The sequence below is a fragment of the Dromiciops gliroides genome, chromosome 2 (assembly GCF_019393635.1).
Source record: "Dromiciops gliroides isolate mDroGli1 chromosome 2, mDroGli1.pri, whole genome shotgun sequence".
NCBI classification, from domain to species: Eukaryota; Metazoa; Chordata; class Mammalia; order Microbiotheria; family Microbiotheriidae; genus Dromiciops; species Dromiciops gliroides.
Genome location: NC_057862.1, coordinates 60,772,419 through 60,788,277, shown reverse-complemented (window position 1 = coordinate 60,788,277; position 15,859 = coordinate 60,772,419). Strand labels below are relative to the sequence as shown.

Sequence of the window (15,859 nt, the reverse complement as noted above, 5' to 3'; positions counted from 1 at the left end):
GATCAGGTAGGGAGTGAAAATAGCTATCCCTTGAACTTCAGCCCCCATTGAATCCTAGAATCTTACAACCAGAATTAGCTCTAGAAATGATCTATTACAACCTCACTTTACAAGTGAAGAAACAGAGACTAAGAATCTAAGTGACTGTCCTGAGATCACTCAGGAAATTCCTGCTGATCTGACAATGACATATAAATGGCTGATCAGTATAGCTACTCCTCCCAATTATAATCCCCAGAGCAGAATCATTGAATTGGAGATTTGAAAGAGATCTCATTACCATCTGATCCAACCCATTCATGGAAGGAATTCCCACTATAGCATTTTCATCCTCTCCATGCCTTTCTGACTCTCTTCCACATGGGTTCTACCCAACTAGCTATCAGCCTTCTTCTTGTTCTTTTTTTTTTTTTTTTTTGGTGAGGCAATTGGGGTTAAGTGACTTGCCCAGGGTCACACAGCAAGTAAGTGTCAAGTATCTGAGGCCAGATTTGAACCCAGGTCCTTCTGACTCCAGGGCCAATGCTCTATCCACTGTGCCACCTAACTGCCCCTCGTCTTGTTCTTTTGACGTCTCTGGGTACCAAGGTACCATTCAGTCTGTCCATTCATTGTCTGACATTCTTACTACATGACCAGTGCATTTCATTAGCCAGTCATGATTATCTTTGACAATGACTTTCATGTAACTTGTGTACACAAGTACCTTTTTATAATATTCTTCAGACCACTTGTATTACCCTTGCATCTTTCTATTGTTCTTTGAATCAGTCAGTCAATATGCATTTATTAAATTCCCATTATGTACCAGGCACTGCAGTAAGTGCTTGGGAATACAAAGAAAGGCAAAAGACAGTCCCTACTTTCAAGGAGCTCACAGGCAAATGGGGATGACAAAATGAAACCAACTCTGAACAAAAAGATAAAACAGGATAAACTGGAAATAATAAATAGAGACCAATTACTTATAATTTTGATTTTTCATTGATTTTTTAAATTAATAAAAATATTTTATTATTTTCCTGTTACATATAAGGATAATTTTCAACATTTGTTTTAATAGGATTTTTAATTCCAAATTTTTCTCCCTCCCTCCCTTCCTTCCCTCTTCCCCAAGAGGGAAAGCAATCTGATATAGGTTATATATGCGCAATCACATTAAACATATTTCTGCATTGGTCATCTTGTGAAAGAAGAATCAGAGCAGAAGGGGAAAATCTCAAAAAAGAAGGAAAAAAAACAGCCCAAAAGTAGAAACAGTATGCTTCAATCTGCATTCATAATCCACAGTTCTTTTTTCTGGATGTTGAGAACACTATCATGAGTTTTTTAAAATTGTCTTGGATCATTGCACTGCTGAGAGGAGCCAAGTCTATCACCATTGTTCATCACACAATGTTGCTGTTACTGTGTACAATGTTCTCCTGGTTCTGCTCCTCTCAGTCAGCATCAGTTCATGTAAGTCCTTCCAGGTTTCTCTGAACTCCTCCTGCTCATTGTTTCTTACAGCACAATAGTATTCCATTACATTCATATACCACAACTTGTTTAGCCATTCCCCAATTAATGGGCATCCCCTCAATTTCCAATTCTTTGCCACCACAAAGAGAGCTGCTATAAATATTTTTGTGCACGTGGGTCCTTTTCCCTCTTCTATGATCTCTTTGAGATACAGACCTAGCAGTGGTACCATTGGGTCAAAGGGTATGAACAATCCCATAGCTCTTTGGACATAGTTCCAACTTGCTCTCCAGAATGGTTGGATCAGTTCACAGCTCCACCAAGAATGCATTAGTGTTCCAATTTTTCCACAACTTCTCCAACATTTATTATTTTCCTTTTTTGTCATATTAGCCAATATGATAGATGTGAGGTAGTACCTCAGAGTTGTTTTAATTTGCATTTCTCTAATCAACAGTGATTAAGAGCATTTTTTCATACGGCAATAGATAGCTTTGATTTATTCATCTGAAAATTGCCTGTTCATATCCTTTGACTATTTCTTAATCGGGGAATGAATTACATTCTTATAAATTTGATTTAGCTCCCTCTATATTTTGGAAATGAGGCCTTTATCAGAAATACTGGCTGTAAAAATTGTTTCCCAACTTTCTGCCTCCCTTCTAATTTTGGCTGCATTGCTTCTGTTTGTACAAAACCTTTTAAATTTAATGTAATCAAAGACTTCCATCTTGCATTTCATAATATTCTCTATCTCTTGTTTTCATTGATCTTGATCCCAGATTTGCAGCTAGCCAGCACCCCTTGGAAAATATTGGTAATAAGTAGATTAGCTTTGATGATCTGGGATCATTTAAATGACGACAACAACAACAGCATAGTTTTGCATTTTTGACCCATCTAGAACTTGTCCTCCCATTACTCAGTTCTGGAACAAGTCCATTGTCCATCTGCAGCGCCTAGCCAACATATCCATATTGATGGGCTATTTTCAATGGGCTGTTCATCCAGCTTCTGGGCATTTTCTGGACAGCATGAATTTTTCATTCAGTTAATTTTTTATTTCTTTCCACAGTATGGCTATTTAGACCCATCCTTCTGTGTTGCTATGGGTGGATTTCATTGGTGAACTTTTATATTCTTTCCAGACCAGATGCAATGAGCACATTGTCATCTGCAAATAGCTTTTGAAGAACCTCATTAGTGATTGGGAATCCTTCCTTTTTTGGGTGTTGTGCAGAACATCCACCACAACACCAGAGAACTCTTTAAATCTACCTATTTTATACTTTGATATATTTTCAGAATTCAACAATGGGAATGTCTCTCTATTGCCTCTAGGGTCAAATATACGCCTCCTTTGTTTGTTAAATCCCTTCACAATCTGACTCCACTCTACCTTTCTAGGTTTATTTGCCTGCTATCCTCCAGATGTGATGTTCTATCTTTTTTTTTTCAAACTTTCCAATCTAATGTTGTTCTGTCTCTTACCCCTATACCTTTGCACAAACCGTACCTCATGCCTGGAATGTGCACCCTCTTCAACTACTCCTTGAATTCCTAGCCCCCTTCACAGCTCAGCTCAAGCACAAATTCCTACATAAGCACTTCTTGGTCCCTGAAGCCGCCAGTGGTACCTCCCTCCCTTCACCCAACTCCAAAGTCACCATGTATCAGAATTAAGAGCTGTAAGGACCCCAGTGGCTATCTATCCCAAACAATACCTGAAAGGAATCCCTACCATCACATATCCATCAAGTTGTCAACCAGCTGCTACTTGAAGACCTCCACCAAGAGGGAACCTACTACCTGCTGAGTCCACTTGTTCCATTTCTGGGAAGCTCTAATAATTTACTTTGTATTTATTTTCCATATACTTCATCTCCTGTGATACAATGCAATCTCCCTGAGAACAAGGACTGCTTCATTTTTACCTTTGTCATTCTAGCACGGTGCCTGAAACATACATAGTAGGAACTTGGTAAATGTTTGGTTGATTGATTGATTGATGTCAATACATAGCACATTGCTGGGGAAAAAGCTATCTCTGTAATCACATCCGTCATATAGAGTTTCTACTAATATTAATGTATACACAGGAGACACTTTGAAGAAAAGAGACTGCATTGACCCACAGGGTCAAATGCTTAAAAAAAAAAACACCGGGGAGGGAGGGAGAAAAATCTGAAATTGTAAAGCATGTATAAACAAAAGCTGAGAACTATCTTTACATGTAACGGAAAAAATAAAAAAATACCTTATACATAAACAAAAAAAAAAAACACCAATGAACAATAAACACAGTGGACTTTTCTATTCCCTAGACCTCTCTATCACTTGGGTGACTGTAAAGATGTTATCTTTTTGAGAGTATCAGCTGCAAACGCCTGCTTGTTTCATTCCAATATTTTCATTGAGTATTCCTTCAATGTGTCCTTTAATTTATTATAGTGATAATAAATTAGATATACATTTTTCTAATTGCCCACATTTTCTTAATATTTTTGAGAGGGGTTACTAATCCCATATGTGATCTTTTCCATTCTCCTGAACTCTTCCCTTACTTAAGCTATATTAAAAACTGGTGTCAGGGTCTTTCAAATTATATCATCTCCAGCAGGGATTTCTTACTTACATATTTGGTCAGGTTCAACCACTCTTCCTGACTTCCATCTTCTTAATCACCATTGCCACTTCCTCATATAGTACATAAGTTACATACATGGCAAATGAGAATAGATGATTATGGAAACATCAACGGATCTGTTCAATTTTATATTTCATCATCATTCTCTTCCTAACTCATCTACAAATGCTCTTGGAATGATCAAGATGGACTGGATTTCATGCCAAGCTCTCTGCTCACTCTTTGTCTCATCAATTGTGTCTCCTTGTTTGGGAGGGCTATAATCCTCATGGTTTTCCATTCTCCTTTTTCATAATACTTCTTGAGTGAGTTTGTACTTAGATTGGTGTTGACTTGAACTGTCACAACTTGCCAATGACAAGGAGATTAAGTGTTTATCAGCTAAAGCAATTTCTGGGTTCCTTTTTCTCCCTCAATATGAGGACTCCTTTGCATTGGTTAAACTTTTCTAGGTAATCCTGATAGAGTCCTTTGTAACAGCTATATTCTTGCACCCAAGAATGAGTAAAGGAGAAAAGTAACCTCACACATTGTTTTCTCTTTTTTTCTCATGTAGTTTTTGCTTTTTACTCAGTCAAATGTCTAACTACCCCAAAAGCTGATTTTTGAAATGATATAGTTATGTCCATAACCAGTTACTCATTGGCCATTGAGAGAGACAGTCCACCAATAGATATTAATGCATGCTGTATGTTTAGCACTGTCTGGTATAGTAGCAACAGCACTGAATTTGAAGTCAGAAGACCCGAATTCAACCACCAGCTCTGCTCTTTCATTACCGTGACTTTGGACAAATCACTTAACTTCTCTGAAACGTGAGGAAGTTACACCAGAAGATCCTTGAAATCCCTTCTAAGCCTCAAGTCTTATTTATGTCTTTCCTTTGACCTATGAGACAAGAGAAATAAAATACATAATCCCTCAGAGTCCAGTTGAACAGGCAGTATACTCATGAAACAATTCCAAAACAGTGCAGGGCAGAATACAATTAAAATATTTCACTCAGGAGTATTGTTGTTGTTCAGTTATTTCACTTGTGTCCAGCTCTTTGTGATCCATTTGGGGTTTTCTTGCAGTAGTTTGCCATTTCCTTCTCTAGCTCATTCTACATATAAGGAAACTGAGGCAAACAGGGCTAAATGACTTGCTCAGGGCCACCCAGTTAGTAAGTTCCTGAAGCTCAATTTGAACCTTGAGCTGTATCCACTGCCCAAACTTAGGGGTACATACAGTGAATGCTTTGAGAGATCATGGACTGGGTTGGTCAGGGAACACAATGGAGAAGGTGGACCTGAAACATACCCTTGAGAGTTAAGTAGGTTTGGGATACATAGAGGAGAAATGTGCTTCCAGATAGTGGGGGGGAGGGGTGGGAATGGACATGAAAAGTAATTAGAAGCAAGGAGTTCATGTTTGGAGTTAGTGGGAAATGAGGCTAGAAATATGTGTTTGGGTTAGATTATCGAAGATCTGAACACCCAGCTGAAGAGTCTGTGATTTGAACCTGCAGGAAATGGAGAACCCTTAAAGGTACTTGAGCAAGAAAGGACCCCCAAGGCTAATGTTGCCAAAAGACGAAATGAAAACTGGAGCCAATGAGGAGAAGGAAAATATACAGGACAGCTCTTTGAAGTCAGCATGGGGCTCTGCAGCCGGTGCCAAGGAACCCTTCCCTTGCCCAGAGAGCTAACAAGTCTTAGAATCTCTTTTTCTTTTTTTTTCTTTTTTTGTGGGGCAATGGCGGTTAAGTGACTTGCCCAGGGTCACACAGCTGGTAAGTGTCAAGTGTCTGAGGTTGAATTTGAACTCAGGTCCTCCTGAATCCAGGGCCAGTGCCCTTAGAATCTCAAACCCAACACCCTGCCCAACCTAGGTCCTTGATCCTATGCCCCCAAACCTTCTTCTACTTTCTGATGCCTCACAGTCTGGCATCTCCTTTCTCTTTCCTTCTCTTTCTCCCTTTTTTACCACACCTCTCCCCTCTTCTCCCACCCCCCGCACCCACTCATTCTTGGAAGGGTTTATTTATACCGGAAAACAGTAACAACCAAGTTTACATGGAGATCGTAAGTGCTAGCAAAATCATCTGTTCCCCCCTCCCTGCCCTGGGGGTACAGGACTTTTGCCATTTGCTACAGATGAGAGAGGTCAGAGCAGAGACTTGCCTTCTGCCCTACTGCACTTGACCTTGGCCTAGCAGCCTTTTCGCCTCAGCACACACTATATGGGGATAGGGTTGGCTTTACTTGGAGGTTTAGTGGCCTGAGTGGTTCTCATGGTGTGTAGGAAAGACAGAGTGCATGATGGGACAACTCCTGAGCTTCATAAATACAACCTTATCTAGTTAATTTCCTGGGCTCTCTCCTGGCCTGAGATTTCATGGTACCTGCTGCTTAATCCCCAACCACCAGAGTCCACCAAATGAAGCATCTCCTTTATAGTCTGATCTAGACAATTTTATAGAGATGGCTCTTTTTCAGGGAGTCCCCTCTTCAGGCAGTGTCCTAGAGAATTAGTCTATATAGTAGTAACCACTGGCTCTTCTCACTAGGATCCACCACTAGCTAGGTGGTTGGATGGATGAGAGTGGACACTTCTCTTGGGAGGAACCAGGTACCCCCAGGTTGCCCAGCTCAAGGTTTTCCTTTTTTTTCTCTACTTTTTCTTTTTCTTTCTTTTTTTATTTTTGCAGGGCAGTGAGGGTTAAGTGACTTGCCCAGGGTCACACAGCTAGTAAGTGTCAAGTGTCTGAGGCCAGATTTGAACTCAGGTCCTCCTGAATCCAGGGCTGGTGCTTTATCCACTGTGTCACCTAGCTGCCCCGCAAGGTTTTTGTTTTTTTTTTTTAGTGAGGCAATTGGGGTTAAGTGACTTGCCCAGGGTCACACAGCTAGTGCAAGTTTTTCTTAATGAATCTCAAGTCAGGAAAAGGGTATTTTCTAATTTCACAGCATCTAAAACACACTGTCGGTCTATCTCTCTTTAACTTCTCCTTTCTCTCCTTTTTGTCCTCTCTCTCCTGCTGTATATTTGTTCCCTTTCTTTGGTTCTTTCTCTCCCCCCTTCTGTCTTTACTCTCTCTCTCTCTCTGTCTCCTCCCCTCTTCTTCCTTCTCCCTTTCCCCCTCTCTCATTCGCTCTTTCCCTTCTTCAGATGGTAAAATAATTGGTAAATAAGGTCCCAGGGTACATATCTGCCCTTCTTTCTCCCTTCTTCCACCCTCCAAATTCTGACACATAATTAGACTTTGGTAAGTCCTAGAAGTAAAGGACCTTTGCCATTTGCTGCAGTTGGTAGAGGTCAAAAGCAGAAGCCTGCTAAGTCTGGCCTTGGACTCTTGGCCTTTCCTGCTGGCTCTCTTAGCACGAACAGTGAGCAGCTCGTGGAATTTATATGAAGAACGCTGGCAAAGGCCTTTCTGTCCCACAATCTCTCTCCTATATGTTTATCACACACTGCCTGAAATACCAGTATTGGAAGAGTGGCTCGTTTGGGTCAATCATTACCTTCTCCAAACTCCTCTTTAAAACTGTGGATGATACCCAAGATTTTTGCATTAAAAATCAAAGACTTATGGGGCAGCTAGGTGGCGCAGTGGATAGAGCACCAGCCCTGGAGTCAGGAGGACCTCAGTTCAAATCCGGCCTCAGACACGTAACACTTACTAGCTGTGTGACCCTGGGCAAGTCACTTAACCCCAGTTGCCTCACCAAAAACAAACAAACAAAAAAAATCAAAGACTTTCAGAGGGAGAAGACCCTCAGGAAACTCCTGGTCTTACACTGGGATAAGGATCCCCTCTATAAGTAGCCATGCAAGTCACTACCCAAAGACCTTAATTGAGGGAAAGCCCATTACCTCCCCAGGATCCCATTTCACTTCTGAACAGGAAGTTTTGCCTTATCCTGAGCCTAAATCTGCCACCCACTGTTCCAAGTTCTGTCCTCTGGGCCCAAGCAGAATAAATCTAATGCTTCTTTCCTGTGACAACCCTCAAAGACTTGGATTCAACTCTCATATCCCCTTTAAGCCTTCTCTTCTCCAGGGCAAACATCACCACATCTTCCAGGTGATTCTCATGTGGCATTATCTTAAGACCTTTCGCCATTCTGGCCTTAGTATGAATCCGTTATCCATCATTTTTCGTTTTGGACAGCCATGGCCTTTCTAAAACTCTGCAAGCGTGAAGGAGGAGGAAGGGTAGGAAGAGAGACAGTGACACACCATGAAAATAGGAGGCTCTGCACAGAGTACCGAAAAGGAAGGAGAACTTCTGGAAAGGGGAGATGGAAGAATGCTGAAAACCACCTTATTCATAGACTGCTGGAGCTGGGAGGGCTTGGAGATCATCTGATCTCACCTTATCATTTGGTGGGGGGAGAAGAGCATGAGCAAAACCAGGAACAGCCCTGGTGTGTGTGATTGGGACAGGGAGCAAACCAACTGGCTGGAGCTCAGTGGGGAGGATGGTGGGACTGAGGGCTGGAAGGGACCCTCAAGCCCCTTAATTTACAGCTGAGGGTATTCAGGCCTGGAGAGATGAAATGAATCACCCAGCATGGCATGCATCAGTCAGTGGCAGAGCCTGGCCTGAGGACAGGATTTCCTGACTCCCAGGCTGGAGCTCTTTCATGACATCAGCATGAGGCCATCTCTGGGAAATGGAGCTTATTTCACAATTTTGTGGAGGGGGAGTCTTGCCCCTGGAGATCTGGCTTGAGCAATATCACCCAGTCAGTACACCAGGGTGAGGGGCAGAGAGGGACGACTGGTTATTGGATGTGGAGAGAGAAGGAAGCAATCAGTCATTACCAGGACACCCTGAAAAATGTGTATATGCATATGTATAGGCATAGGTATAGGCATAGGGATGGGGATAGGTGTAGGTATGGGAATGGGTATGGGTATGGATAGATATGTGTTGTATCTATCTATATGTATGTCTATGCATATGTATATAAGTGCATGTGTATATAAGTATGTATACATGTATATGTGTTTGTGTATATATGTGTGTGCATATGTATATGTAAGCATTCTTGTATGTCAATATGTGCATTATAAATGCATGTGTGTAGATATATTATGAATGGTTATGGGTATATGTATGTGTATATGTATACATGTGTATATGTATTCTAGGCCACCCAAGCATCACCCAGGTTTGCAGCCCAGAAGACTCAACTTTGACTCTTGATTAGCTCCCAAGAACTCTGTTCTTGAGGCAGCTAGGTGGTAAAGTGAATAGAGCACTGACCCTGGAGTCAGGAGGACCTGAGTTCAAATCTAGCCTCAGATGCTTACTAGTTGTATGACCCCCGGGGCAAGTCACAACCTCAATTGCTTCCCCCAACCCCCCCCCCCCAAAATAGTCTCATCCTATGTTGGCTGGGATAGCCTTTAATGACTTGGTGACCTTGACTTCACTTCTTCTTACTAGACCTCAGTTTCCATTTCTTTCTTTTGGGTTTTTTTTTTTTTGGTTTTTTGCAGGCAATGGGGGGTTAAGCAACTTGCCCAGGGTCACACAGCTACTAAGTGTCAAGTGTCTGAGGCCAGATTTGAACTCAGGTACTCCTGAATCCAGGGCCGGTGCTTTAACCACTGTGCCATCTAGCTGCCCCCCCTCCATTTCTTTCTAATGAGGGGTTTCTACTATGTTTAATGCCCAAAGACTGGTGCTGAAGCTTCTAATTTAAGGCAATCATACAATATAGATTTTAAACATCACAGTATATAACTGTATATGTCTATGTATATATATATATATGTGTATCTATAAGTATACAAGTATGTGTGTGTGCATGTGTATATGTAAGTATGCATGTGTGTCTGTGCACATATACATGCATTTGTGTAGATATATTATGCATGGCTATAGGTATATGTATGTATATATGTATACATAACTGTATAGGTGTATATATATATGTGTGTGTGTGTGTGTGTATATGTATACACACATGTGTGACAGTTTTATAGCTGCTCAGGAGGCCTTTGTGCTACTAGAGGATGAAACATCAGGAAAGCAAATAGTAAGACTGGGCTTTTTATCTGCCTGCTGTTAGATGAAAGTCTCCGTTAAGTACTTCAGCCCCAAACTAAACTGTGTGGGGAACCATGGAAACAGACGAGACCTTTGCGTCCTCAGGCTTCCCCGGATCATCCAATTCTTTAGAATCTTAGATCTGGAACCAGAAGGAGCCTCATCTCTTCCCGCCTTCTCATCTTCTAGAAAGTGAGCCCCAGAGGAGTTTAGTGACTTACCCAAAGGCATCCAGAGCTGAGATTCTGTGTCTCCATTTTCACTGGTGTGTTTTGTTTCTTTCCCTGATGAACAACACTGTCATAGACCCTTCAAACTGGAATATCTTGGAGGTCATCTCACCCATCTTCCCATCTAATGCAGGAATCCCTCTACAAGGTCCTTAACGGGTGGACATCCATTCTTTGTGTGATCACCCCCAGTGATGGGGAACTCACTACTTTATGAAGGAACCCCTTCTGTTATTGGGTAGCTCAAATTGTTAGTAAGTTAGGCCTTATATGAAATCTGCTTCTCTTTACCTTCTACCCACTCATTAGTCAACCCAGTGCTCTTCCCCCCCTCCCCGCCCCGCCCAGTTTATAAGGCACAAAAACTACCAGCTGCCTTTCAATTCTTCCCTATGATATGCATTCTATTTCACTCCACCATCCTCAACACTTTCCAGCTAGTCAATGTCCCAGTTAAAATGTGGTGGTGCCAAGAACTAGACGCAGGAGCACAGATGTGATCTGTTCAGGTCCGACTGCCTCACACGGTTTCCCCACCTTTATCTGATCACTATTCTTCCGTTACTTTGGCATAATCTAAAATTATCTTTTGGGGTGGCCACATCACACTGAAGAGCTTGTGATCCATTAAAACTCTCAGGCCCTTTGCTGCTGGATTCAAGTGAGGTCTCACTGTCCTATAATTATCCAACTGATTTTATTTTTAACATGATGTCTGTCTCATAGGGGGCCTTTAATAAATGCTTGTTGACTGACCAACAAAGTGAGTAGTATGACAATGCAAATGTCAGAAATCATTGTGCATGTGGATCCAGGTTACATATTGTTCACCATCGGCTCTCAATCTTCCCAAAGGCCCAAGACGTGGCCAGTTAGTTACTGTTCCCAGAAAGCCTCTGATCACACAATCAGAAATGGCTATGGAGGGGGCAGCTAGATGGCGCAGTGGAAAAAGCACCAGCCCTGGATTCAGGAGGACCTGAGTTCAAATCCAGCCTCAGACACTTGACACTTACTAGCTATGTGACCCTGGGCAAGTCACTTAACCCCCATTGCCCCCCACGCACACAAAAAAAAAAGTTAAAAAAAAAAGAAACAACTACAGAGATCACAGAATCACTGAATCTGAGAGACAGGAATTTTGCATGTCTGTCAGTTGAATTTGGGCTTGAACATGAATTCCCTCCACAATATCCCCACCAGTTGGTCATTGGTCCTTGCTTGAAGAACTTCAGTGAAGGGGAAATCTAACCCTCTCTTTCAGGAGGACTGGTGGAAAGAAAGAAAAAGGGGAGCTGGCAGTTGAAAGGGGAGATGCTAATGACCATAGAGGAAACCTAAGAATGTAAAGTTGGCTAGATGAATTCCATCATTTCTCTTGTTTCTTTCATGTTCCTCTAGGCTCGCCCCAAAGGTGAGGGTCTGACCCCATACCAGGGCAAGAAGCGTTGCTTTGGAGAATACAAGTGCCCCAAGTGCAAGAGAAAATGGATGAGTGGGAATTCTTGGGCCAACATGGGACAAGAATGTATCAAGTGCCACATCAATGTGTATCCTCACAAGCAGGTAAGAGGGGACACGGGGAAGGAAAGAAGTGAGAGCGAGCTTGATGACTTATTGGGGAACCTGGGGATAGCTCCTTCCTTTCCCTGGGGCTCAATGATTCCCTGGAGAGAATAATTCTCTCCCATCCCACTGACTTGTCAGAGCACAATGAGCATGGGAAGAGATAACAAAGGCCAAATTCCTACATAATCCCAGAAATTAAGCTATTGCATGAATTGGAGTGGAAAGGTGTCATATTAACAAGCTATGTGCGTTCAAAATGATACATGAATTTGGGGTGTGATATGAATCTGGGGACTAGAAGTTAAGATGTTGCAGGAATATAAGGGACACCCCATATGAACTTGCCGAGGCATATGGGCACACTGGACAGAGTCAAGAACCCTAGGCTAAATCACCAGCCCATCAACCATAAGCACTTAAACGTCCTTGAAACTCAGATTGCTTGTGTAGAAAATGGAGATAATACTAGAACTGCCTCTCTCACAAGGAAGATGCTTTATAAATTCTAAATATAGGACTGGGGACTCTAAATATGTGATTGTGAACTCAAAAAAGGGACCTGCATTTGGCCCTAAACTATCTGTCCAGTGAGTGGTGTGTGTGTGTGTGTGTGTGTGTGTGTGTGTGTGTGTGTGTGTGTGTGTGTGTGTGTGTGTATTATGGGTAGCAAGGTTTAAGATAACGGTAGATTGTCCAGGAAGGAGCTTAGATACTTGCTGAAATTGGGAACCAAAAATAGTATAGAATTTGAATAGTTTAGTAGAATCTGCAACCTAAATACATTCCATACAAGATTCAGACTCTTGCATTTTCCATTAAGTTGCTGGTGATTGGGACTTCCTATTTTCCCTATCCTTAAGTCCATCCACAATCCCGGCTACCCCATTCCCCATTCTTTAATGGAATAGGGAGAAGGGGAAGAAAGAAATCAATGGTTTCTAAAATCTACAGTCCCTCTCCTGTTAGGAAAATTCCTACTTCTTCTACCTTGGGGCTAATCACTTTTGCCTAAGTGGACCTTAGTCTCCTCATCTATTAAGTGAAGTGATAGGATTAGAATCCCTTTTAGTTCTGATATTCTGTGATGCTCATGTGATTTCAGGCTCCTCTTGTTGAAGTCCCAAGCTGCTCCTAGGCATGGTTTACAGGGTTTATTATCCTTCCCTTTCCACTCCTATTCACACACACACACACACACACACACACACACACACACACACACACACACACACGCGCGCGCGCGCTTATACAGGAGCAAACAAAACCTTGAGCTAGCTGACAAGCTCATCCCAGCTTGAGGCTGTGAGATTCCCAAACAGCCCGGAAGAGCTTGGGAAGGTCTTCATTGGTGACCTAGTTCCTCATGCTTGGAAGACAGTGTCCTTCTCCATGAACAAGGAGCTTGTCATCTTCAGCAGTCCTTGCACAGAGATGACATGATGAACACTGGTATTTTAGACAGATTCATCTGGCAACATGGGCCAGGCTACACTCCACGTGTCTCATCTACACCCTTCTAGCTAAGTGTCAAGAAGCTCATCATTATAGACTTGCATCCATAGTAATTCATGAAGACAATTTCCTAGGGTGTAAAGGGGTCATGATGAAGAATTATCCATGCTGCTAAGGAGCTGCCTAGTGTAGTAGCTAACGTGCTAGACTTGGAATCAGGAAGACCTGGGTTCTAATGCTGTTTTTGATATAAGCTGGGTGACCGCGGACAAAGCTTAGCCTAAGTCTTAGTTGCCTCATCTGTCAAATGGGGTTATTGGAGGTTTCTTTCCAACAATAAATCTATGATCTTATGACCTAATCAAATCAAAGATAATTGAAGTAAAGCAATAACTTATCAGGGTTGGGAAGGATGGTTTGCAGTGGGGTAAAAGACTGGAGCCATGGAGACTGAACTATTTGAATAGTCTAGGCAAATTTCCCAAGAGACAGGTGGTTAAAAGATATGAACAAACAGTTTTTTAAAGAAGTGAAAAACATTAATGACCACTGAAAAGAGTGATCCAAATCACTAATAATAAGAAAAATGAAAATCAAAACAACTCTGAGGTTTCACTTAGACATGTCAAATGACAAAGACAAAAGGCAAGAATGGTCAATGTTGGAAAAGTCGTGGAAAAAGAGGCACACTCGTGCATTTCAGGTGGAGCCGTGAATTAGTACAGACATACTGGAAAGTAATTTAGATTATTCAAGTAAAATAGCTAAAACTTCTTTACCCTTTGACCCAGAGATTCTCCAGAGAGGTCATTGCCAAAGAGAAAAGTGCTATACACACAAAAATATTTATAGCATGACATTTTGTGGCATCAAAGAACTGGAAACAAAGTAGATACCCATTGATTGGAAAATGGCTAAATAAATTATATGGAATATGAATGTAATGGAATAGTACATTTTAATTACACACCATTTAATTATTTAATTATTATGTGTGATTATTGTATTATTATATTTAATGATATTATATATTAATTATTTATTAATTATATAGAATTTTAATTTAAGCAGCAAACATAAATATAGAGAAACATGGAAAGACTTAACATGAATTGATGCAAAGGAAAGTAAGCAGAGATAAGAAAGCAATAAACAAAACGACTACTACAGTATCTGTGGAAAGAACATACAATTATCAAAAGTATATAGTATGGGGGAAGCTAGGTGGCACAGTGGATAGAGCACTGGCCCTGGATTCAGGAGGACCTGAGTTCAAATCCAGTCTCAGACACTTGACACTTAATAGCTGTGTGACCCTGGGCAAGTCACTTAACCCCAATTGCCTTATTAAAAAAAAGTATATATTATGAAATTATAAAAAAAAAACAAGCTTGACCCCAAAGAAGAGATATGGAAAGACACATCCCCCATGTTTCTATTCACAGATGGTGGGGGGCATGGGTGAGGAACATTGTATATAATATCAACTTTTTCCCCACAATAATCAGTTTTGCTGATTTTTTTCTCTTCTTTCTTTTCTTTTTTTTTTCTCTTATAAAAATACTTTTATCATAAAGGATGGCTCCCTGATAGAAAAGAGAAGAGGGATTCAGTAAGAAATCTAGACAATAGAAAAGCAAAAAAAATCAATTATATATATACTTTAATAGTCCAAGAAAGAGATGATAAGGCCCTAAACTAGGTTGGTGGCTTTAGCAATGGGGAGGAAAGGTTAGATAAAGATATTGCAGTGGTAGACTCAATTTCAGTTGAATGGTGAGGACAAAAGGTACTTTGAGATTTATTGAGATATAAAATCTTCAACAGTAAAGGGTCACAGGGACCCCAGAGACCATCCTGATCAACCACTTTACTGATGAAGGAATTGAAGCTCAGAGAGGCCACAGGTTTAGAGACAGAAAGGACATCCAAGATCATCTAGTCCAATTCCCTCACTGAGACCCATATGTGTGAAGTGACTTGCCCAGGGTCACACAAATAGCTCATGGCAGAGGGAAGATTTGAAGCCAGAGCGTCTGGACTTCTGACTCTGAATCTATCCTCCAGATTTATCTAAGGTTGTATAGTGAAGGGCAGCTAGGTGGTGCAGGGGATAAAGCCCTGGCCCTGGAGTCAGGGGGACAGACCTGATCACCTCAGACACTTACTAGCTGTGTGACCCTGGGCAAGTCACTTAACCCCAATTGTCTTAAACATCCTGGGCCATTTGTAGTCATCTTGACATATTTTGCCACTGGACCCAGATAGCTTTGGAGGAAAGAGTCAGGTTGGTGACTTTACCCAGCCCTCCCTCACTTCAATTCAGTGAAAATCATGACATCACCCTGATGTCATGGTCCTCTTCGAGTACGAAAGAACAAACAACAAAGACATACAGCTAATAAATGACAAAGTTGAATTTGAACCCAGGTCTCCTAGTTCTAAATCCATTTT

At 41.4% G+C, this 15,859-nt stretch overlaps 1 protein-coding gene across 2 annotated transcripts in view; it reads left to right on the top strand.

Annotated features, from left to right (window-relative positions):
• ZCCHC24 (zinc finger CCHC-type containing 24) overlaps positions 1-15,859 on the top strand; it is a 159,416-nt gene that overhangs the window by 102,039 nt on the left and 41,518 nt on the right. For both annotated transcript variants that reach the window (XM_043983317.1, XM_043983316.1), the window contains exon 3: positions 11,786-11,950. In XM_043983317.1, coding sequence (XP_043839252.1) covers positions 11,786-11,950 — 165 coding nt within the window. The remainder of the gene's footprint in view (positions 1-11,785; positions 11,951-15,859) is intronic.